Source organism: Plecotus auritus (assembly GCF_963455305.1).
Source record: "Plecotus auritus genome assembly, chromosome: 5".
Classification (NCBI taxonomy): Eukaryota; Metazoa; Chordata; class Mammalia; order Chiroptera; family Vespertilionidae; genus Plecotus; species Plecotus auritus.
Window position 1 is genome coordinate 105,227,506 of NC_137776.1, and position 24,025 is coordinate 105,251,530.

The 24,025-nt window shown below is 41.8% G+C and overlaps 1 protein-coding gene across 4 annotated transcripts in view; it reads left to right on the forward strand.

The window, feature by feature from the left end:
• The window catches only part of AUH (AU RNA binding methylglutaconyl-CoA hydratase), a 206,920-nt gene that overhangs the window by 78,533 nt on the left and 104,362 nt on the right, over nucleotides 1-24,025 (forward strand). For all 4 annotated transcript variants that reach the window (XM_080669181.1, XM_080669179.1, XM_080669180.1 and 1 more), the window contains 2 exons: nucleotides 13,379-13,471; nucleotides 15,673-15,729. In XM_080669181.1, coding sequence (XP_080525307.1) covers nucleotides 13,379-13,471; nucleotides 15,673-15,729 — 150 coding nt within the window. The remainder of the gene's footprint in view (nucleotides 1-13,378; nucleotides 13,472-15,672; nucleotides 15,730-24,025) is intronic.

Consider the following 24,025-nt stretch of genomic DNA (forward strand, 5'->3'; position numbering starts at 1 on the left):
ATGAACACAATCTCTGGTATGCTAAAGTGATAGGTATTATAGAAATATTTAGATAGGGAGACCTACAGGCTTGATTACAAGTGAGGTTTACTATCACAACCCAAATTTATTGCTTAAAAAAAAGCAGGGAGCCAACTAGAAACTGAACCAAATATTAGCCCTTGAAGGGCAAATGTAAATTGGATAAGCTTTGCTATTACAAGAGCAACAGAAAGAATTCAGAGGCAAGAATGAGAAGCAGATTGCATCCACTCTAAGTTGCCATTAAAGAAAAAGAATGGTATACTATGAAAATACTTAATACAGATTGTAAAGAGATTTGTTCAAAGAGGATTTCCTAGAGTAGGTGGTATTACAGTTAATTTTTTTAAATGTGAAGAGGTTAGCTAGATAAGAAAAAGGTGTAGCGGTCCCGGATTGGAGAGGGTGCAGACTGGGCTGAGGGGTTCCCCCGCCTGTGCATGAATTTCATGCACTGGGCCTCTAGTTGGTATATAAAAAAGCCATAGATTTCTGGGTGTTAATTTTGTATCCTGCTACATTGCCAAATTCATTTGTTAAGTCTAGTAGTTTTTTGATGGAGTCTTCGGGGTTTTCTATGTACAATATCATGTCAGCTGCGAATAATGACAGTTTTACTTCTTCTTTTCCAATTTGGATGCCGTTTATTTCTTCTTCTTGTCCGATCACTATGGCTAGCACTTCCAGTACTATGTCGAAAGGAGTGGTGACAGTGGGCATCCCTGTCTTGTTCCTGTTCTTATGGGAAATGGGTTTAGTTTTTGCCCATTGAGTGTGATGTTGGCTGTAGGTTTGTCATATATGGCCTTTAACATGTTGAGATATGCTCCCTCTATTCCCACTTTGCTGAGAGTTTTTATCAAAATGGGTGTTGGATTTTTTCAAATGTTTTTTCTGCATCTATTGACATGATCATGTGATTTTTATCTTTCAATTTGTTTATGTGATGTATCACGTTTATTGATTTACGAATATTGTACCAGCCTTGCATACCTGGAATATATCACACTTGGTCATGGTGTATAATCTTTTTAATGTATTGCTGGATGCGATTTGCTAATATTTTGTTGAGGATTTTAGCATCTGTGTTCATCAGGGATATTGGCCTGTAATTCTCTTTCTTTGTAGTGTCTTTATCTGGTTTTGGAATTAGGATAATGCTAGCCTCATAAACAGAGTGTGGAAGTGTTCCTTCCTCTTGGATTTTATGAAATAGTTTGAGGAGTATAGGTGTTAATTCTTCTTTGAATGATTGGTAAAACTCCCCTGTGAAGCCGTCCGGACCCAGGCTTTTGTTTGGTGTAAGTTTTTTGATTACTACTTCTATTTCATCAGTTGTTACTGGCCTCTTCAGATTTTTCCTGATTTAGTTTCGGAAGATTATATTTTTCTAGAAATTTGTCTATTTCATCCACAATGTACAGCTTGTTGGCATATACCAGTAGTTGTTCATAGTATTTTCTTACAATCCTTTGTATTTCTGTGGTGTCAGTGGTTACTTCTCAACTTTCGTTTCTGATTTTATTTATTTGGGTCTCTCTCTTTGTTTCTTCATGAGTCTGGCTAATGGTTTATCAATTTTGTTTATCCTTTCAAAGATACAGCTCTTGGTTTCATTGATTTTTTTTAATGTTATTTATTTCTGCTCTAATCTTTATTATTTCCTTCTTTCTACTTACTCTGGGCTTTTCTTCTTGTTCTCTTTCTAGTTCTTTAGGTTGTAGGGTTAAATAGTTTATTGCTGATTTTTCTTGTTTTTTTGAAGTATGTCTGTAGTGCTGTGAACTTCCTTCTCAGGGCTGCTTTTGCTGTGTCCCAGAGATTTTTGGATTGCTGTGTGTTCATTTTCATTTGTTTGCAGGAAGTTTTTGATTTCTTTCTTGATCTCATTGGTAACCAATTCATTGTTTAATAACATGCTATTTAGCCTCCATGTGTTTGAATGTTTTGGGGCGCTTTTACTGTAGTTGATTTCTAATTTCATTCCACTGTGATCTAAGAAGATACTTGATATGATTTCAGTCTTCTTGAACTTGTAGAGACTTGTTTTGTGTCCTAACATGTGGTCTGTCTTTGTGAATGATCCTTGTGCCCTTAAGAAGAATGTATATTCTGCAGCTTTGGCGTGAAATCTATAAGTGTCAATTAAATCCATCTGATCCAGTGTGTCCTTTAGTCTCTGTTTCCTTGTTAAGTTTTTGTCTGGAAGGTCTGTCCAGTGAAGTCAGAGGGATGGTAAAGTCCCCTACTATGACTGTATTGTTGTTGATCTCTCTGTTAACGTCCTCTAAAAGTTTTTTTTACATATTTAGGTGCTCCTATATTGGGTCATATATGTTTACCCAGGTTATAGCCTCTTGTTGGATCGATCCCTTTAGTATTATGTAGTGCCCTTTCTTGTCTCTTGCGATGGCCTTCATTTTATTTTATTTTATTTTTCAATTTCTTTATTAAGTTATTACATATGTGTCCTTATTCCCCCATTACCCTCATATCCCCCCCACTCATGCCCTCACCCCCCTGTTGTCTGTGTCCATTGGTTAGGCCTATATGCATGCATACAAGTCCTTTGGTTGATCTCTCCCCCTTACCCCCACCCTTCCCTACCTTCCCTCTGAGGTTTGACGGTCTGATCGATGTTTCTCTCTTTCTGGATCTGTTTTTGTTCATCAGTTTATGTTGTTCATTATATTCCACAAATCAGTGAGATCATGTGATATTTATCTTTCTCTGACTGGCTTATTTCGCTTAGCATAATGCTCTCCAGTTCCATCCATGCTGTTGCAAATGGTAAGAACTCCTTTTTTACAGCAGCGTAGTATTCCATTGTGTAGATGTACCACAGTTTTTTAATCCGCTCATCTGCTGATGGGCACTTAGGCTGTTTCCAATTCTTAGCTATGGTGAATTGTGCTGCTATGAAAATAGGGGTGCATATATCCTTTCTGATTCGTGTTTCTGGTTTCTTGGGATATATTCCTAGAAGTGGGATCACTGGGTCAAATGGCAGTTCCATTTTTAATGTTTTGAGGAAACTCCATACTGTTCTCCACAGTGGCTGCACCAGTCTGCATTCCCACCAGCAGTGCAAAAGAGTTCCTTTTTCTCTGCATCCTCGCCAACACTTGTCGTTTGTTGATTTGTTGATGATAGCCATTCTGACAGGTGAGATGGTACTGCATTATCGTTTTGATTTGCATCTCTCAGATGATTAGTGACTTTGAGCATGTTTTCATATGTCTCTTGGCCTTCCTTCTGTCTTTCAAAAAGTGTCTATTTAGGTCTGTTGCCCATTTTTTGATTAGATTGTTTATCTTCCTTTTGTTAAGTTGTATGAGTTCCCTGTAAATGTTGGAGATTAAACCCTTATTGGTGATAACATTGGCAAATATGTTCTCCCATGTAGTGGTCTTTCTTGTTGTTTTGTTGATGGTTTCTTTTGCTGTGCAAAAGCTTATTTTGATGTGGTCCCATTTGTTTATTTTCTCTTTAGTTTCCATTGCCCTAGGAGCAGTATCAGTGAAGAAATTCCTTCGGCTTGTGTCTGAGATTTTGCTGCCTGTGGATTCCTCTACTATTTTTATGGTTTCCCATCTTATGTTTAAGTCCATTTTATATTTATCCATTTTGAGTTTATTTTTGTGTATGGTATAAGTCGGTGGTCTAGTTTCATTTTTTTGCATGTATCTGTCCAATTTTCCCAACACCATTTATTGAAGAGGCTGTCTTGACTCCATTGTATGTTTATGCCTCCTTTGTCAAATATTAATTGAGCATAGTGGTTTGGGTCGATTTCTGGGTTCTCTATTCTATTCCATTGGTCTATATGTCTGTTCTTGTGCCATTACCAGGCTATTTTGAGAACAGTGGCTTTGTAATATAGCTTGATATCTGGTATTGAGATCCCACCTACTTTGTTCTTCTTTCTCAGGATTGCTGCAGCTATTCGGGGTCTTTTTTTTATTCCAGATGAATTTTTGGAAAGTTTATTCTAGGTCTGTGAAATATGCCGTTGGTATTTTAACGGGGAGTGCATTGAATCTATAGATTGCTTTGGGTAGTATGGACATTTTGATGATGTTTCTACCAATCCATGAACACTCTATGTTTTTCCATTCGTTTATGTCTTCCTCTATCTCTTTTTTCAGTGTCCTGTAGTTTTCCGCATATAGGTCTTTTACCTCCTTTGTTACGTTTATTCCTAGGTATCTTAATTTTTTTGGTGCGATGGTAAATGGGATTGTTTTTTCAGTCTCTCTTTCTGTAAGTTCATTATTGGTGTATTGCTACTCCAGCTTTTTTATCTTTTCCATTTGCATGGAAAATTTTTTTCCATCTCTTCACTCTCATCCTGTGTGTGTCTTTTGTTTTGAGGTAGGTCTCTTGTAGATAGCATATATTTGGGTCATGTTTTTGTATCCATTCAACTACCCTAGGCCTTTTGATTGGAGCATTTAATCCATTTACATTTGGGTTATTATTGATAGGTACTTATTTATTGCCATTTTAATTCTGTATGGTTAGATTTCTTTCTCTGTTTCCTCTTCTCATTGCATCAGTCCCTTTAGCATTTCTTGTAATGCTGGCTTGGTGGTGATGAACTCCTTTATCCTTTTTTTTTTTTTTTTTGTCTGGGAAGCTCTTTATTTGGCCGTCTATTTTAAGTGATAGCCTTGCTGGGTATAGTAATCTTGGTGTCATATTCTTGCTTTACATTACCTTGAGTACTTCATGCCATTCCCTTCTGGCCTGTAGAGTTTCTGATGGGAAATCAGGTGTCAGCCTTATGGGAAATCCTTTGTAGGTAATAGTTTTCTTCTCTCTTATTGCCTTTAAGATTATCTCTTTGTCTTTAATTTTTGGCATTTTAATTATGATGTGTGTGGGTGTGGGCCTGTTTGAGTTCTTCTTGTTTGGGGTTCTCTGTGCCTCCTGCTCTTGTCTGACTCTTTCCTTTACCAGGTTAGGGAAGTTTTCTGCCATTATTTCTTCAGACATCTTCTCTACGCCTTTCTGCCTCTTCTTGTACACCTGCTATTCTAATATTGTTAGGTTTCACATTGTGCCACAGCTCCCTTAAGCTGTTCTCCTGTCTTTCAATTGTTTTTTTCTTTTTGGTTCTCTAATTGAGTGATATTTTCAACTCTGTCTTCTAATTCACTGATTCAAAACTCAGCTTCCCCTAATCTGCTGTGTATTCCTTCCAGTGTGTTCTTTATTTGTATTATATCATTCTTTATCTCAGACTGTTCTTTTTTCATAGTTACTATATCTTTTTTCATGCTGTTGAGCATTTTTATCATTATTATTCTGAACTCTGATTTGTATAAATTTTTTTTATCTCTGCTTCATTTATCTCTTCTTCTGGAGAATTCTCTAGTTCTTTGTTTTGGGGTTTGTTTCTTTGCCTCTTCATTTCCTGTTTGGGTTTGTGAGTATGTTTTAGGTAGATCCTCTATACTTCTCAATCTCTAGTGCAGGACAGTGTTAAAGGCTGTTTCTGACTACTTAGATCAGGCAAAGACTCAAAGCCTCCAGAGACCGCCTCTGCCTACAGCAGGGGTGGGCAAACTTTTTGACTCGAGGGCCACAATGGGTTCTTAAACTGGACCGGAGGGCCGGAACAAAAGCATGGATGGAGTGTTTGTGTGAACTAATATAAATTCAAAGTAAAGGAGCGGAGGGGAGAGCAAGAGAACTGGATAGAATAGTCGGATCCGGCCCTCAGGCCGTAGTTTGCCCAAGGCTGGCCTACAGACTGAGAGGATTCCATCTTGAATTGCACCCCAGGCGATTGTCCTAAGGTGTGGGGAGAGTTTTTTCAACAGGGTGGGTAGTTGCTTCTGCCTGGAGGCAAATTGTCACTTTTAATCTCTTAAGTGGCCTCAGGGCAAGGTGTTTTTCAACAGGGCGTGTCTGCTGTCTTCCTCCCCAGGCAAGGCAGATGTCTATGTGGGAAAGATGTCCCCTGCTCCGTAAGGGAATGACTCAGTCTAGGAAACTTGGGGTGTCTGCCTTCTGAGCTCTATCCCCGGAGTCTCCAGTCCTGGGTTCTGCTCTCACAGCTCCAGTCCACTTCACCCTTCCTCTGCTGGAGCACAATGTGGGTGGCTCCACAGGGAGTTTAGTGCATTGGCTTTTTAAGAGAGTGCCTGAATTTTCAGCTGCTACTCCCTGGCAGACAGCACCCTACTGCTTTTCACAGTCAGTTGTTACGTGAGTACCCTCCTCAGTTCTGGTGCTCTTTGCTGGGGGGCCCAACTTGGGGGTTAGATCCCAGAGTTCTCAGTGGCACCTCCCACCCCGCCCCCTGAGCTGAGGTATCTCTCCCGGACTTCAGTTGCTATCTGTGGGCGCCCTGCCAGCCCTTTCGTGCCTCCACCCCTCCTACCATTCTCTATGTGGTCTCCACATTTGGTCCCCGGGTATCAGGGTTCTCTCCTGGGAGTTTTCTGTTGGTTATTCAGGAAGTTTTTCTATATTTTAGTTGTAATTCCAGTTTGTTCCTGGGAGCATGTCCGTGCAGTACCCAATTACTCTGCTGCCATTTTTAATCCTCATTGATGTTTTTCTGTTCATTGATTTTTAGAGAGGGAGGAAGAGAGAGAGAAAGAAAGAGAACCTTCATGTGAGAGAGATACATCGGTCAGTTGCCTCCTGCACGTGCTTGAGTAGGGATCAAACCTGCAACCTTTTGGTGTAGGGGACAACACTCCAACCAACTAAGCCACCCAGCCATGGCATCCTGGTTGGATTTTCACTGGGTTTGGACAAAATTCATTATCTGAGGAATGTTGTAAAAAGTGGCTGTAGCCCTAGCCTGTTTGGCTCAGTGGATAGAGCATTGGCCTGCAGACCAAAGAGTCCCTGGATCAATTCCGATCAAGGGCACGTACCTTGGTTGCAGGCTCCTCCCCAGCCCGGGCCCTATTTTTCTCACATCAATGTTTTTTAAGATTTTTTAATGGATTTTTTAATGGATTTTTAGGGAGAGAGGAAGAGAGAGAGAGAGAGAGAGAGAGAGAGAGAGAGAGAGAGAGAGAGGAAGAGAGAGAGAGAGAGAGAGAGAGAGAGAGAGAGAGAGAGAGAGAGAGAGAGAGAGACATTGATGTGAGGATAAAACATTGATGTGACAGTGAAACATTGATTGGCTGATCAGGAATTGAACCAGCAAACCTTTCAGTGCACAAGACAGCACCCAACCAACTGAGCCACACCAGACAGAGCTTAAGTCTTTTTTTAAATTGAATTTTTTGGATTGACACTGGTTAACAAAATATTATAGATTTCAGATTCACAATTCTATAGCACATTATCGGTACATTGTATTATATGTTCAAGACAAGTATCTGTCCATCATCATTTAGTTTCCAGCTAATCTTGATTTTGTTTCTATTCTTGAATGATTTCAATAAAGTTAGACTACCAGTATACTATAAGGGCATTTCTTTTGAAATATTGATTCCTCAGTGTTGTATAAGAACACTATTCTTTAAAACTAGCGGTCGCCAACTGGTGGTCGCAGACCACTGGTGGTCCATGAGGTCCGAAAGGTTGGCGACCACTGCTTTAAACAAAACCAAATTTAAAAATCATGACTGACACTACCTTTTTTTTTTTTGTAGCAATTAGCCTGTTTATATTTTTAGAAACATCCAAAAACTTACATTATGTATTATATCTCAGAGTTGAAAGCAGACCCTGTCTTCCCTTTTCCCCACATTCATGGTTTTCTGGCCTCAGCTATCCTCCCCCTGGTGTCCTGCAAATCCCTGAATAGACCAGAACCTCCCCTTGCACCCCTTTATTTTCTTCTTAAAATAGCAAAACTTTCATTGTTTGCTTTATATGTTTAGGAGCATTTCAAAGGATTATTATCTTCTTTGTCATACCTGGCTTATTTCCTAGTACTAAACTCAAAAATAGCATCTGATCCTGTTGGTTGCATAACGTTGAGTCACACTTTCTTCCTATTGCCTTTGGGAGTAGCCTTTGCTCCTGGCAGGCCTTGTTTCGTTTGGTTGCACTCTCTCCTATACAACTGCCATTTTGATATTTCTCTCTTTCCTATACAACTGCCATTTTGATATTTCTCAGTTCTTTGGAACAGATAATCTGCCTTCCTAGAGGTATGCTTTATTGAGTTTTCCCTAAGATTATTAAATGCTCCCAGGTAGAAATACTAGATGTAAAACCCAGCATATTAACTATGAAACTAACATGTGTTTTGAGATGACTCATATTTTCCTGAAAAAAATTTACTAAGAAAAGTATCTTTCAACTGTAATTAAATAATTAATTAAAAAAGAAAAAATCAGAGAAATATTAGGATTATGTATAATTTCAGGATTCATAATCTTTTAAAATGGTTGAAATTTAATTGCTCATTGAATACTAAACTGTACTATTAAATAATTCTTTAGGAGGAAAAATGTATTTAATGATTTGTACAATGCTAATTTATGTTAATTAATATTTGAAAGTACCACGTAGTTTATTTAATGATTTGAGTGTGTTCATTTCCTTTTTTTTAATAAGGACCCCACATTTCTTGTCATTTTGTATTATGTATTTCATATAAGTTGTAATTTTAAAAACTTCTATCCTCGTGAGGAAATTTCTTAAGCTCTTAACTGTCAAATTTAAGAACATTTTCCCATTGATTTTTAAAGAAGGTGGGGGTTGGGCAGGGCAGGGTGGGGAGAGAGGAGAGAGAGAAACATCAATGTGAGAGAGATACATCGATTGGTTGCCTCTAGCATGTGCCTCTACCAGGGCTGAGGATCAAACCTGCAACCTAGGTACGTGCCCCTGACTGGGAATCGAGACTGCAAGGTGCATAGGACAATGCTCTAACCACTGACCCACACCAGCTTGAAAATTTTATTACTTCCAAAAGTTTAAGTGTGTGGAGGAAAAAGTGTTATATTCTCTGATTTCAAAATTAAGAACATTTAAGCAATGAGAAGATTCATTTCAGTCACTGCTGCCCCCTCACTTCCCAGATCAGCATATTTGTGTTTGTTTATTTCTACTCATTTTCTATCCCTGCATCATGTAAACCCAGTACTCTAAATTATGTAGAACCTGCTACCTTCCGCATCATTTTATTTTATCAGCATAAGGTTAATTTATAGTAACTCTCACAGTGATGGGGAAGGGAGGGCATTTAACTAATTTTATTTGTGTTTTTTATGTACAGTAGAATTTTTTTTTAAAAAAATATATTTTATTGATTTTTTTACAGAGAGGAAGGGAGAGGGATAGAGAGTTAGAAACATCGATGAGAAACATCTGTTAGCTGCCTCCTGCACACTCCCCACTGGGTATGTGCCCACAACCATGGCACATGCCCTTGACCAGAATCAAACCCGGGACCCTTGGGTCCCCAGGCCGATGCTCTATCCACTGAGCCAAACCGGTTAGGGCTAGAATTTTTTAATGACTTTATATTTTTAGAATAAGGATTTTAAACTTTCTGTTGGCTAATTGTGATATTTGTAAGTATATTGATTTGAGAATACTAATCAAAATGGAGAATGAAGCCTTGCCAACTCTTTTTGAGGCATTTGTCCCTCTGAGTTGCAGTGTTAACATTGTAAAGGACCAAGAATAGTAAACTTACCATGTTCTTTCTGTTGTGTTTCAGGGCTTATGAAGGCATGGAACATTACTTTTGTAATTTATAGCCGATTTATTCCTTCAGCCCTTCTACTTAGTCTTTATTATCAGTGCACAATTTGATGTGAAAAAAAATTCCCCTTTCCATAGATATCACATCAATTTGTTCCTATCTATTTACTACGGGTTGGAATTTTCAGAAACGGAACTCAGTAGTACACATATTTCAGGCCTGAGTTTGCGTTTGGGGGCCCTTTAAAACTCACTTTTGTTATCGCTCTCTCTAAGAAGTCAGCTTGCAACAGATATTTGAGTGCCTTTAGCACTCGCTGTGCCAGCATTTTCTCACAGCAAGGGGAGAATACCCGTCCTCCCCTCCTTGCTCTGAAAGCTTAGGAATGCTACCGTTTTCTTTTCTGTAGCTCTATAGCCTGCTGATATTCATGCCATTTAAAAATATTAAGTGAAAGAAGTTATTAATAAAAAGAAAAGTAGGGAGAATACCAGGTTCAGTGTGAGGGACACAGCAGAAGCAGTGTGCCATGGCGCAGAGTACCATGGAAGCATGACGAAAGGGATTTGGAGGAGCAGTGCCTCGAAAGGCAGCAGGGGCTAGCGAGGCATTCCAGGCAGGGCACAGTTGGTGCAGAGCCGTGGATGGAACTGCCTTCTCGGGGGGGCCTTACGTAGTTTGGGACTGAAGCACAGAGTAGGTGTCTGAGGTTGTGGAAAAGGTTGTGCAGGTGGACAGAACTGAGTTCATCAGGTGCCTTCTGTACTGTGCTATGAGTTTTCTCCCTTTTTATCCTCAATGTGGAATAAATCATTGTACAGGTTTTGTTTTGTTTTTAATGTATTTTTATTGATTTCAGAGAGGAAGGGAGAGAGAGAAAGATCAATGATGACGGCTGCCTCCTACACGCCACCTATTGGGGATGGAGCCTGCAACCCAGGCGTGTACCCTGATCGCTAATTGAACCGTGACCCACTCATAGGTTGACACTCAACCACTGAGTCATGCCGGCCCGGTCAATTTTCAATTTTAAATAGTGGGATAACGTAACTATGTTTGTACTTTAGGAAGATTATCTGACAGGAAATATGAAAGATGCTTTGAAGGGGCAAATTGCAGGAAGGTCTATTTGAGACTTCCTGCTGGCGAGAAATGAGGTACCCGAACCCTGGTGTGGAAAGGGAGGGGACTTGCAGATTTGTGAGCTGTTAGACCTCAGAAAGCAATAGGGTGCAAGGCACTGGGAAGGAGGCACCTGGGATGCCTTTGGGTGTCTTACTTGGGTAACATGGTGGATGGAGGTCCTACCAAATGTGATCTAGACTCGAGAAGAAGGGTTGACAAGAAGTTGGTTTGAACGTGGAGATGTCTTGCAAGCAGGTGGCCATGGAGATTCAGTTTGGAGAGAAGTTTGGGTAGAAATTGGGACATTGGTGGTATTTAAGTAGGGGGTAAAAATTAGGGTGGGGATGAGACCTCTTGGCAGAGTTCCTATTGAGAGGGGAGGAAGGCTGAGACCTAACCAGAGGTAGATGGGAAGGCAGGAAAGACAAGGGAGGGCCTAGCAGGCAGATGAAGAGAGTATTCAAGGAGGAGGAGTTTCCAAGGTGAATGTGTCTGATCTTCAGTTTAATGGGGACCAGGTGATGCCCATTGGTTAGGGGACAGTATCATGGTGCCACTGGTAAGCGGAGCAAGCACAGTCTCAGGAGCTGCAGTGGGACTAGAGCTGTGAGGGAATGTAAGTGGGAGTGGGTCCAGAAGCTTAGAGGTAGACAAGCTGAGGCCACAGCGAGGCCTAGGGGTGGGTTTGAGGGGAGAGAGGAGATTGGGGAGGTCGTAGTGGGGAAGGAGTCTGGTGAGAGCTGTACCAAAGTGATTCCATTTTATTTGTAGTGACTGGAGATGCCCTTGGGAGCCACTCAGATTAAATTGCCATTATATTTATTTATTGATTTTTCTTCCTTTTTGTCAGATAAATGAACCAAGACATTGTTGTGTTTTTTCATTAAATTCATACTCTGTAAACCTGGCTCTCTGTTCGTTTCTTCACCGAGGCCTAAAGCACATCACAGGGAGGGAGCACCTTGGGTTCTGAGCTGCCCGTTCAGGCCCCACCTGCCCTGCCGTGCTGCGAGGGTGCAGACATGGCCATGCTGCGAGGGTGCAGACAGGGCCGTGCCTATGCCAGCGCCAGGCCACGCTGCTCCCAGCCTCCAAAGGCTTTGCTCCTAGAAGAAGTCTGAGGACTGAAGTCCCTGCACTTCAGCACATTTGTATGTTTTCCAAGGGGTTGAGGGATGAGCCTTTTTTGTGTGTGGAATTTCACATACCTGTGGAAGAGAGATTTTTAGGAATGGTACCTTTTTATTTTATCTACTAGAGGCCCGGTGCACGAAATTTTTGCACTGGCGGGTCCCTCAGCCTGGAGCCCTCGGGAGATGTCTGAGGACATCCTTAGTGCTACTGCAGAGGTGGGAGAGGCTCCCGCCACCACTGCTGTGCTTGCCAACTGTGAGCCCAGCTACTGGCTGAGCAGCGCTCCCCACCAGGTGACAGCGCCTGCATTGAGTGTCTGCCCCCTGGTGGTCAGTGTATGTCATAGCAACTGGTCATTCCACCATTCAGTCGATTTGCATATTAGCCTTTTATTATGTAGGATTTTTATTTTACTTTTTACTTGAGGCATAATTGACATATAACATTCTATAACTTGAAGGTGTGTATTGGTTGAGTTGACATATTTAAATATTGCAGTGTGATGACCACCACAGCCTAGCTGACACTGTCAGGTCACATTGGCTCTCTCCTGTGGCGAGGACAGTTGAGATGGTGCCTCCTAACACCACGTCCTAAGAAGCAGAATCCTTCCTGTTTTATTTTTGACTATGGGAATGTGAAGCTTTTTCATTGAAAAATTAGAATGCGTTTATGAATCTTGGTAGCAAGTGTCAGTGTCTTTTGCTCTGGGGTCATGAGCAAAGGTTTAAGCTCGAGAAGAAAATATTCCGGGGTCAGTTCCCTTGGGGTGCTGGTCGCTGGTGGCGTCTTGTTCTGTAAGTGAGCAGCTTTCCTTTTCCATGCCTTGCCGGGTCACCCAGCTCCACATTCCCACGTCAAACACCACATTCAGTTATGAAAATGAAATCTGAATATTTAAGTGTACAAAGGTCTCAGTAAGTACCATGCTGTTTTGGCACTCAGGAAAGTCTGGTTTATGTTCCGTGACTGGCTAACCTTTTCCCCATCATGCTGTGGGTAGGTTTCCGGAGCTTTCTCAGAGTCTCGTCCATCTGAAATGTGGCATGAGGTGGACCTGATGACCTCCCAGCTACTGCGAGAGCAAGTGTGTTGCTGCCCCAAGCCACACGGGCTGCTCTGTCTTGTTGGAGGAGATGGTTACTTCTTCCAATGAGAGGGTCGTCCTCAGCACAGGGAGCCCGTGGAGGGTCATGGACTAAGTCATTGAGACTTGAAATCTGTTGATTCAACAAAAAGTATTTATGAAAGTATCTCAATAATATGGGAAGATTTAAAGGAACTATTGCACATTTATATGATGGAACAACAATGAAGGAAATGGCATTTAGTTAAAGGCAAAAGGGACACAAAATTCTATATGCAATAGCCCATTTAAAAATATATTTACAGGAAAAAATTTAAGGTCGATTATACAGTAAGGTAACTTACTAAAAAGGCATGACACCTTTCTTTCTATTGCAGCGAACCTGCCAGTGCCAACAATCGCTGCCCTAGATGGACTTGCTTTAGGCGGTGGTCTGGAACTGGCATTAGCATGTGACATAAGAGTGGCAGGTGAGAATTCATCCTATTAAAATAATATTTTTAAAATGAGGTGTTTTTTTTTTTAGTCTCCAGAAAATTCCAAATATTTTATTGTTGTTGAGTAGAATATTTAGAAAAAAAAATCACCTGTTGGACTTAATGAAGTGCTTCAGATTCCAGTGAAGAAAACCATTTTCTGTAGTCTCGTGTTCACTCTTAGCAGCAGGAACGGAGAACAGGAACTGGGTCAGACATAACTGAATCTGAACCTTGGATCCTGCCCAGTTTCCTCCTCTAAATTGGGGGAAATCATGATTGCAGTTGTGAAGATTGAGTAGTTAACCTGTGGCATGTGTCTAGTCCACACTCTTAGTTACTGTTAGCTATAGAAATAATAACTTAATGTCCTGGGGTTCACTTTCTTCCTGGGGGGTTTGCTGAGGATTGGATGAGGTGACTATGAAAAGAACAATGAAACTATTAGTGCTAGCCATGCGCTGAGTGTTGACCTGGTGCCCAGCTTCATTCTAAGCATGTGGCATGTGGTAACTCTCTTAATCTCTGCAACAGCCTGATGAGATAAGGACTCTGTGGAGCTTGCGGAAGCCGGGGCAGAGAGGTGGAGTAACAAGCCCCAAATCAGTGACTGCGCTGGGATCGGAACCAGGCAGTCTGGTGTCAGCCCTCACGCATGCCAGCCTGCCAGAGTACCGCATCCTGGCATGGTCCCGTACAGCCTTCTGACCTATGACAGAGCTGGTCCCTGTTCCCTCGGCGCGGTGACCTGAAGGCTCCGGGACCAGGGACTGGACGAAGCAGGCAGAAAATAGTTGTCACTATTCTCCCAGGTTCCCACTGTTCCTTCTGATAGAGCTGCCTGGTAAACATAGAGTCCATAGAATTGTGGTTTTCATAATTTTATGGTGACTTTCTTGGGATTTGTAGTTGCTACTCCATGCACACCTTTTCCCCTTTCCTCTTTATTTTGGATCTTTGTCTTGTCTGAAATGAAGTGGCACAGCTAAGGCACATGAAACCCATTTCTGAAAGAATGCAGCTTCTGAGGACTAGGATCTGGGACGCGTCCCAGTGCTTTTGGAGATGCAGGTAAAGGGACAATCAGGGTGTTTCAAAGTAGCCCTAAAACAAACACGAAAAGACACCCTGTCCAGCACAGGACAGTAAAACCACCCAGGTCTTGAAAAGTGCTGTGTCCGATAGAGTACACGAAGCGGCCTGCCCTGGAGAACTGTCCCATCTGAAGAGTCCTTACTTGTCGGCACAGCCTCTCTCCTCATCCTAGGTGATGACCGGAGCCAAGCTGTCAAACTGGCTCAGCAGCCTCAGGCCACATTATGTACTAGTAGTTACCCCTTGGTCTTTCCGCTCAAACATTATTCTCTGCCAAGCAGCTTTTAGCAGAGAATGCTGGAGTCTCTTAATGTACAGTGAGGGGCAAAAGTAGGTTTACAGTTGTTCGTATGGAAAGCAACACAATAATTAAGAAGTAATAATATCAGAATAAACTGTTTCACATATAGCTGTAAAACTGCTTTTGCCCCACCCTGTATATAGCTTAGAGTGTTACTTATTTTCATAACCAAGTGCCTTCTGAAGTGATAAAAGGACTTGTGACACATTTAATTAGTAAACAGAATACAGTTGTTCTCCCTTATTCTAGCGATCTACATTCCAAGACCCCAGGGGATGCCTGGAACCTTGGATGGTACTGAGCCCTATGTAATACCATGTTTTTTCCTTTACATACACTCCTTTTTACTTAAAGGAAGCACGTTATGGCTTCTCTCTGGCATTCCCACATTGCAAACATCACTACTCCCGCACTTGGGCTGTTCCTAAGTAAAAGAAGGGGGTGCCTTGAGCACTCGCTCTGAGGGCCTCCCGGCTGTTGAGTGACTGATGAGCAGGTACATCAGCAGCCAGAGACACTGTGCAGAGGGAGGATTCACAGCCCAGGTGGGTGGAGCAGGACAGAGAGGTCTCACACTCCTCAGCACAAATGCAGTTTGAAACTGAGGAATTGCTTATTTCTGGAATTTCCCATGTAATATTTCCGAACAGCATTTGTCTTCAGGTAACCGAAACTGTGCACAGAGAAATTGTGGGTAAGGGGAATTACCGTATTTATAGCATGTTTATTGACTTTTCAAAGTCATCATTAATGAATATGATTATGTGGATATTACTTAATTTTCTTCCTTCCTTTTCAGCTTCCTCTGCCAAAATGGGCCTGGTTGAGACAAAGTTGGCAATTATTCCCGGAGGAGGTATGAATTGTTCCCGCCCATCTTGATTTGTTCTTAAAAAAGGGCATAAGGCCCAAAGGTACTCACTGAAAGGCCTCATTCTGGGCAGAGTCTAACACCGTCATGTGCTCTGCAGTCCAGTCCTTCCTCGGCATCTCTGCTTCTGTGGGGGGCGGGGCGTGCTGTGTCTGTCGTGTGCTCTCTCCAGGCTTTTCCATACAGTTTCTTCAGTTTCAAATGATTGTGCCAGTTACATTATTCTTGGAAGATCAGAGAGCTGCCTGCACTCACCCCCGCTGTGCGCCAGGTTTCTGGTGGCTCTGCCTCGGGACAGAGCTTGGGGGAGTGGGCAGCAGCGAGCTTGTGCTGTTGCTACAGAAAGGACAGCTGCTGCTTGTGGGAGACTCACCGGAGGAAGTAGCTTCCTAGTGTTGATAATGAAATCTAAATCTGAAATGTTTGTTTCTTTGTCTCATGCAGAGAATTTGGAGAAGTTCACATTTTGTGAAGTTGTTAATTTAAAAAGTAGACTTCATTTGATGATGTGTACATTGATATCTTATTAGTATATGAATGAAATCATAGTAACAATGTAAAAAATTAATGGCAGTATCGAGCCCTTCAGGCATGTTGTACCGGAATAGGTTAAAATTGTATGATCAGCCATCCTATCTAATAAAAGAGTAATATGCAAATTAACCATCACTCCGCGACAAAATGGCGGCGCCCATAGCCACAAGATGGCGGTGCCCAGTGCTCTCAGCCCCACCGGAGTCCCCCATTCTGGCTGGGAGGCGGCCAGGCCCCCACGCACCGATCCCTGCCGCCAGTGGAGGCAGCCCGGGGAGTCCGGCTGGGAGGCGGCCAGGTCCCCACGCACCGATCCCTGCCGCCAGCGGAGGCAGCCCGGGGAGTCCCGCTGGGAGGCGGCCAGGCCCCCACGCACCGATCCCTGCCGCCAGCGGAGGCAGCCAAGGGAGTCCGGCTGGGAGGCGGCCAGGTCCCCACGCACCGATCCCTGCCGCCAGCGGAGGCAGCCCGGGGTGTCTGGCTGGGAGGCGCCTGGGGTGTCCGGCCAGAGGTCGTGTGGGATGCGCCCACTCAGGTAGCGGATCAAGCCTGGCTGCTCTGCTGCCTCTGGAGTGTCTGGGGCTGAGCAGTGAGGCTAGAATGTTTGGGCCTGTTGGCCTGGCCAGGGGTCACACGGGATCTGCCCACTCAGGAAGTGGATCACGCCTGGCTGCTCTGCTGCCTCTGGAGTGTCTGGGGCTGAGCAGCGAGGCTGGAGTATTTGGGCCTATGGGCCCAGCCAGGGGTCTTGGGGTCCAAGTGGACAGACGGGATCCGCCCACTCCAGTGGCGGATCCAGCCTCACTGATCCCCAGCGTCTGGCATGTCTGGGCCTGTCAGCCCCTCCATGAGGCTGGATGCTGCGTCCAGGGGACACACAAGTGGGCGGGGAGTTGACTCTGGGTCTTCTGGCGCAGGAGGACTTGATGCTGTGTCCCAGTTTGTGCTGGCCCAGACTCTGACAGCAGGGAGGAGGAAGTCCCACCCCCACAGAATCAGCCAGAATCAGCCATTGGTCAGACAGCTCTCAGTGGCCTGACAGCCATCTGACAGCAGGGAGGAGGAAGTCCCACCCCTAGAGAATTGGCCGTTGGTCAGACAGCTCTCTGCCACCTGACAGTCAGGACTCTCATTCACCTGACAGTAGGGAGGTGGGACTATGTCTAAACATCTACTATTGATACAAGGTAGCTCTGCAGCCAAAAGAAGCCAGCAAAATGTCTGAAGACCAACGTGCTTCTGATTTTGAAAGAAGGTGGCACATGCGACAGAATGTATCTGAAGAGCAGCTATTGGAAAAACGTCGCTCTGAAGCCAAAAGAAGCCGGCGTCATCTACAGAAAATGTCTAAAGATCAACGTGCCTCTGAACTTAAAAGAAAGTGGCAGTGTCGACAGAATATGTCCAAAGAACAGTCATCAACAAGTACTACCAATACTGGTAGGAACTGCCTTCTCATCGAAAATGGAGTACATGAGGATGCAATTCTCGAACATAGTTGTGGTGGAATGACAGTTAGATGTCAATTTTGCTTATCACTAAATTTCTCCGATGAAAAACCATCCGATGGAAAATTTACTCGATGTAGCAAAGGTAAAGTCTGTCCAAATGATATACATTTTCCAGAATATCCAGCATATTTAAAAAGATTAATGACAAACGAAGATTCTGACAGTAAAAATTTCATGGAATATATTCGTTCCATAAATAATTCTTTTGCTTTTGCTTCCATGAGTGCAAATATTGCATTGCCATCAGGATATGGGCTATACTGTTTTAGAATACATGGACAAGTTTATCACCGTACTGGAACTTTATATCCTTTGGATGGTGTTTCTTGGAAGTTTGCTCAACTCTATATTTTGGATACAGCCGAAGCGACAAGTAAAAGATTAGCAATGCCAGAAAACCAGGGCTGCTCAGAACAGCTCATGATCAACATCAACAACCTCATGCATGAAATAAATGAATTAACAAAATCGTACAAGATGTTACATGAGGTAGAAAAGGAAGCCCAATCTGAAGCAGCAGCAAAAGGTATAGCTCCCACAGAAGTAACTATGGCAATTAAATACGATCGTAACAGTGACCCAGGTAGATATAATTCTCCCTATGTAACCGAGGTTGCTGTCATATTCAGAAATGAAGATGGAGAACCTCCTTTTGAAAGGGACTTGCTCATTCATTGTAAACCAGATCCCAGTAATCCAAATGCCACTAAAATGAAACAAATCAATATCCTGTTTCCTACATTAGATGCAATGACGTATCCTATTCTTTTTCCACATGGTGAAAAAGGCTGGGGAACAGATACTGCATTAAGACTCAGAGACTGCCGAAACCGGTTTGGCTCAGTGGATAGAGCGTCGGCCTGCGGACTGAAAGGTCCCGGGTTCGATTCCGGTCAAGGGCATATACCTTGGTTGCGGGCACATCCCCAGTGGGAGGTGTGCAGGAGGCAGCTGATCGATGTTTCTCTCTCATCAATGTTTCTAGCTCTCTATCCCTCTCCCTTCCTCTCTGTGAAATATCAATAAAATATATTTAAAAAAAAAAAGACTCAGAGACAACAGTGTACTCAACAATAATACTAGACAAAATGTAAGGAGACGAGTCACACAAATGCAGTATTATGGATTTCATCTCTCTGTGAGGGACACGTTCAATCCTATTTTAAATGCAGGAAAGTTAACTCAACAGTTTATTGTGGATTCATATTAAAAAATGGAGGCCAATTGGTTAAATTTCATTAAAGCAAACCAATCTAAGTTGAGAGTTGAAAAATATAGTGGTGTGATGGATTATCTCAAATCTAGATCTGAAAATGATAATGTGCCGATTGGTAAAATGATAATACCTCCATCATCTTTTGAGGGTAGTCCCAGAAATATGCAGCAGTGATATCAGGATGCTATGGCAATTGTAACGAAGTATGGCAAGCTCGATTTATTCATAACCATGACATGCAACCCCAAATGGGCAGATATTACAAACAATTTACAACGCTGGCAAAAAGTTGAAAACAGACCTGACTTGGTAGCCAGAGTTTTTAATATTAAGCTGAATGCTCTTTTAAATGATATATGTAAGTTCCATTTATTGGCAAAGTAATAGCTAAAATTCATGTCATTGAGTTTTAGAAACGTGAACTGCCTCACGCTCACATATTTTTGATATTAGATAGTGAGTCCAAATTACGTTCAGAAGATGACATTGACCGTATAGTTAAGACAGAAATTCCAGATGAGGACCAGTATCCTCGACTTTTTCAAATTGTAAAATCAAATATGGTACATGGACCATGTGGAATACAAAGTCCAAATAGTCCATGTATGGAAAATGGAAAATGTTCAAAGGGATATCCAAAAGAATTTCAAAATGCGGCCATTGGAAATATTGATGGATATCCCAAATACAAACGAAGATCTGGTAGCACCATGTCTATTGGAAATAAAGTTGTCGATAACACTTGGATTGTCCCTTATAACCCGTATTTGTGCCTTAAATATAACTGTCATATAAATTTTGAAGTCTGTGCATCAATTAAAAGTGTCAAATATTTATTTAAATACATCTATAAAGGGCACGATTGTGCAAATATTCAAATTTCTGAAAAAAATATTATGAATCATGACGAAGTATAGGACTTCATTGACTCCAGGTATGTGAGTGCTCCTGAGGCTGTTTGGAGACTTTTTGCAATGCGAATGCATGACCAATCTCATGCAATCATAAGATTAGCTATTCATTTGCCAAATGAACAAAATTTGTATTTTCATACTGATGATTTTGCTGAAGTTTTAGATAGGGCTAAAAGGCATAACTCAACTATGATGGCTTGGTTATTATTGAATAGAGAAGATTCTGACGCACATAATTATTATTATTGGGAGATTCCACAGCATTATGTTTAATAATTCTTTGTGGACAAAACGCCAAAAGGATGGCAATAAAGTATTAGGTAGACTGTTCACTGTCAGCTTTAGAGAACCAGAACGATATTACCTTAGACTTTTGCTTCTGCATGTGAAAGGTGTGATAAGTTTTGAGGATCTGCGAACTGTAGGAAGTGTAACTTAGGATACATTTCATGAAGCTGCTAAACACTGAGGATTATTACTTGACGACGCTATCTGGAAAGATACGATTGATGACGCAATCATCCTTAATATGCCCAAACAACTACGACAACTTTTTGCATACATATGTGTGTTTGGATGTCCTTCTGCTGCAGACAAATTATGGGATGAGAATAAATCTCATTTTATTGAAGATTTCTGTTGGAAATTGCACCGAAGAGAAGATGCCTATGTGAACTGTGAAATGCATTCCCTTAACGAAATTCAGGAGGTATTCACATTGCATAGAATGAAATGTTTGCATTTCAAACTTCCGGACTATCCTTTATTAATGAATGCAAATACATGTGATGAATCATACGAGTGACAACAGGCAGAGGTTTTGATAAATTTTCTGAATGGTGAACAGTTGGCAGCCTTTCAGACTATAACTTCAGCCATCAAAGATCAAATTGTACACCCCAAATGCTTTTTCTTGGATGGTCCAAGTGGTAGTGGAAAAACATATCTGTATAAAGTTTTAATACAATATATTAGAGGTCGTGGTGGTACTGTTTTACCCACAGCATCTATAGGAATTGCTGCAAATTTACTTCTTGGTGGAAGAACCTTTCATTCCCAATATAAATGACCAATTCCATTAAATGAAACTTCAGTTTCTAGACTCGATATAAAGAGCGAAGTTGCTAAAACCATTAAAAAGGCCCAACTTCTTATTATTGATGAATGCACCATGGCATCCAGTCATGCTATGAACACCATAGACAGATTACAAAGAGAAATTATGAATTTGAATGTTGCATTTGGTGGGAAAGTTCTCCTTCTTGGAGGGGGTTTTCGACAATGTCTCAGTATTGTGCCGCATGCTATGCGATTGGCCATAGTACAAACGAGTTTAAAGTACTGTGATGCTTGGGGATGTTTCAGAAAGTTGTCTCTTAAAACAAATATGAGGTCAGAGGATTCTGCTTATAGTGAATGGTTAGTAAAACTTGGAGATGGCAAACTTGATAGCAGTTTTCATTTAGGAATGGATATTATTGAAATCCCCCATGAAATGATTTGTAACGGATCTATTATTGAAGCTACCTTTGGAAATAGTATATCTATAGGTAATATTAAAAATATATCTAAACACACAATTCTTTGTCCAAAAAGTGAGCACGTTCAAAAATTAAATGAGGAAATTTTGGATATACTTGATGGAGATTTTCACACATCTTTGAGTGATGATTCCATTGACTCAACAGATGATGCTGAAAAGGAAAATTTTCCCATTGAATTTCTTAATAGTATTACTCTTTTGGGAATGCCGTGTCATAAATTAAAATTGAAAGTCGGTGTAATCATCATGCTATTGAGAAATCTTAATAGTGAATGGGGTCTTTGTAATGGTACCAGATTTATTATCAAAAGATTGCGACCTAACATTATCGAAGCTGAAGTATTAACAGGATCTGCAGAGGGAGAGGTTGTTCTGATTCCAAGAATTGATTTGTCCCCATCTGACACTGGCCTCCCATTTAAATGAATTCGACGACAGTTTCCTGTGATGCCAGCATTTGCGATGATTATTAATAAATCACAAGGACAAACTCTAGACAGAGTAGGAATATTCCTACCTGAACCCGTTTTCACACATGGCCAGTTATATGTTGCTTTCTCTCGCGTTCGAAGAGCATGTGACGTTAAAGTTAAAGTTGTAAATACTTCATCACAAGGAAATAGTCAAGAACTCTGTAAGTGTTTTCACTCTTAATGTGGTATACAGGGAGATATTAGAATAAGTTTAATCAGTTTATCAGTCATTGTTTGCATCAGTGTTGTTTTTATATCATGTTTTTGTTGTTTTTATATCATATTTTTGCTGTTTTCATATGATGTTTTTGTTATTTTTATATGTCTTTGTTGTTCTTATATCATTTTGTTATTATTAATAAATTCATATATTAATATATGAATTTATTAATAAAATGTAAAATTTCATATACATTTTACTCATTTCCTTTCATCTCTCATACTTCTATTATAGAGAAAGGGCAAATAGCAATATTAACATATTTACTTTAATTAATTCCCTTTTAATGTGCACGAATTTCATGCACTGGGCCACTGTGGGATCCCTGTGGGATCGGGCCTAAACAGGCAATCGGACATCCCCTGAGGGGTCACAGATTGGAGAGGGTGCAGGTTGAGCTGAGGGACACACACACCCCAGTGCACGAATTTTGTGCACCGGGTCTCTAGTCCTATATAATAAAGAGGTAATAGGCAAATTGACCATCACTCCAACACACAAGATGGCCGCCCCCATGTGGTCAAAGATGGCCTCCCCCATGTGGACACAAGATGGCCAGCATGGGAGGGCAGTTGGGGGCGATCAGACCTGCAGGGGAGGGCAGTTGGGGGGGATCCTGGCCTGCAGGGGAGGACAGTTGAGGGCGACCAGGCCTGCAGGGGAGGGCAGTTGGGGGGGACCAGGCCTGCAGGGGAGGGCACTTGGGGGGGACCAGGTCTGCAGGGGAGGGCAGTTGGGGGCGACCAGGCCTGCAGGGAAGGACTATTGTGGGGGACCAGGCCTGCAGGGGAGGGGAGTTGAGGGGGGGGCAGGCCTGCAGGGGAGAGCTGGGGGCAATATCATTATAAGAGTATTTATCCTGATTAGGGTGTATAGGTTGTGTAGGTAGAAATTAAAACATAACTCAGTGAGCCTGAAGACTGCCCCGATCAGTGTGTGCAGCTCACTAAGGTTTTACTTCAGTAATCCATGGAAATGCTATTCTTTTTTTTTTTTTTTTTTTTATTCACTTGATTTTTATTTTTTTTTATTTTTTTTATTTATTTTTTATTTTTTATTTTTTTTAATAAATCTTTATTGTTCAGATTATTACAGGTGTTCCTCTTTTTTTCCCCCTAGCTCCCCTCCACCTGATTCCCCACCCCACCCCATGCCCTTACCCCCCCGCCACTGTCTTCATCCATAGGTGTAAGCTTTTTGTCCAGTCTCTTCCCGCACCCCTCACACCCCCTCCCCCCTGAGAATTGTCAGTCCACTCCCTTTCTATGCCCCTGATTCTATTATATTCACCATTCCATTCTGTTCTTCAGATTTTTTATTCACTTGATTTTTAGATTCACTTGTTGGTAGGTATGTATTTGATGTCATTTTGTTGTTCATAATTTTTATCTTTACCTTTTTCTTCTTCTTCCTCTTCTTAAAGAACACCCTTCAGCATTTCATGTAATTTTGGTTTGGTGGTGATGAACTCCTTTAGCTTTTTCTTGTCTGTGAAGCTCTTTATCTGACCTTCAACTCTGAATGATAGCTTTGCTGGGTAGAGTAATCTTGGTTGTAGGTTCTTGCTGTTCATCACTTTGAATATTTGTTGCCACTCCCTTCTGGCCTGCATAGTTTCTGCCGAGAAATCAGCTGACAGTCGTATGGGTGCTCCCTTGTAGGTAACTAACCGTTTTTCTCTTGCTGCTTTCAAGATTCTCTCTTTGTCTTTTGCTCTTGGCATTTTAATTATGATGTGTCTTGGTGTGGTCCTCTTTGGATTCCTCTCGTATGGGGTTCTGTGCGCTTCCTGAACTTGTAAGTCTATTTCTTTCACCAGGTAGGGAAAGTTTTCTGTCATTATTTCTTCTAATAGGTTTTCAATATTTTG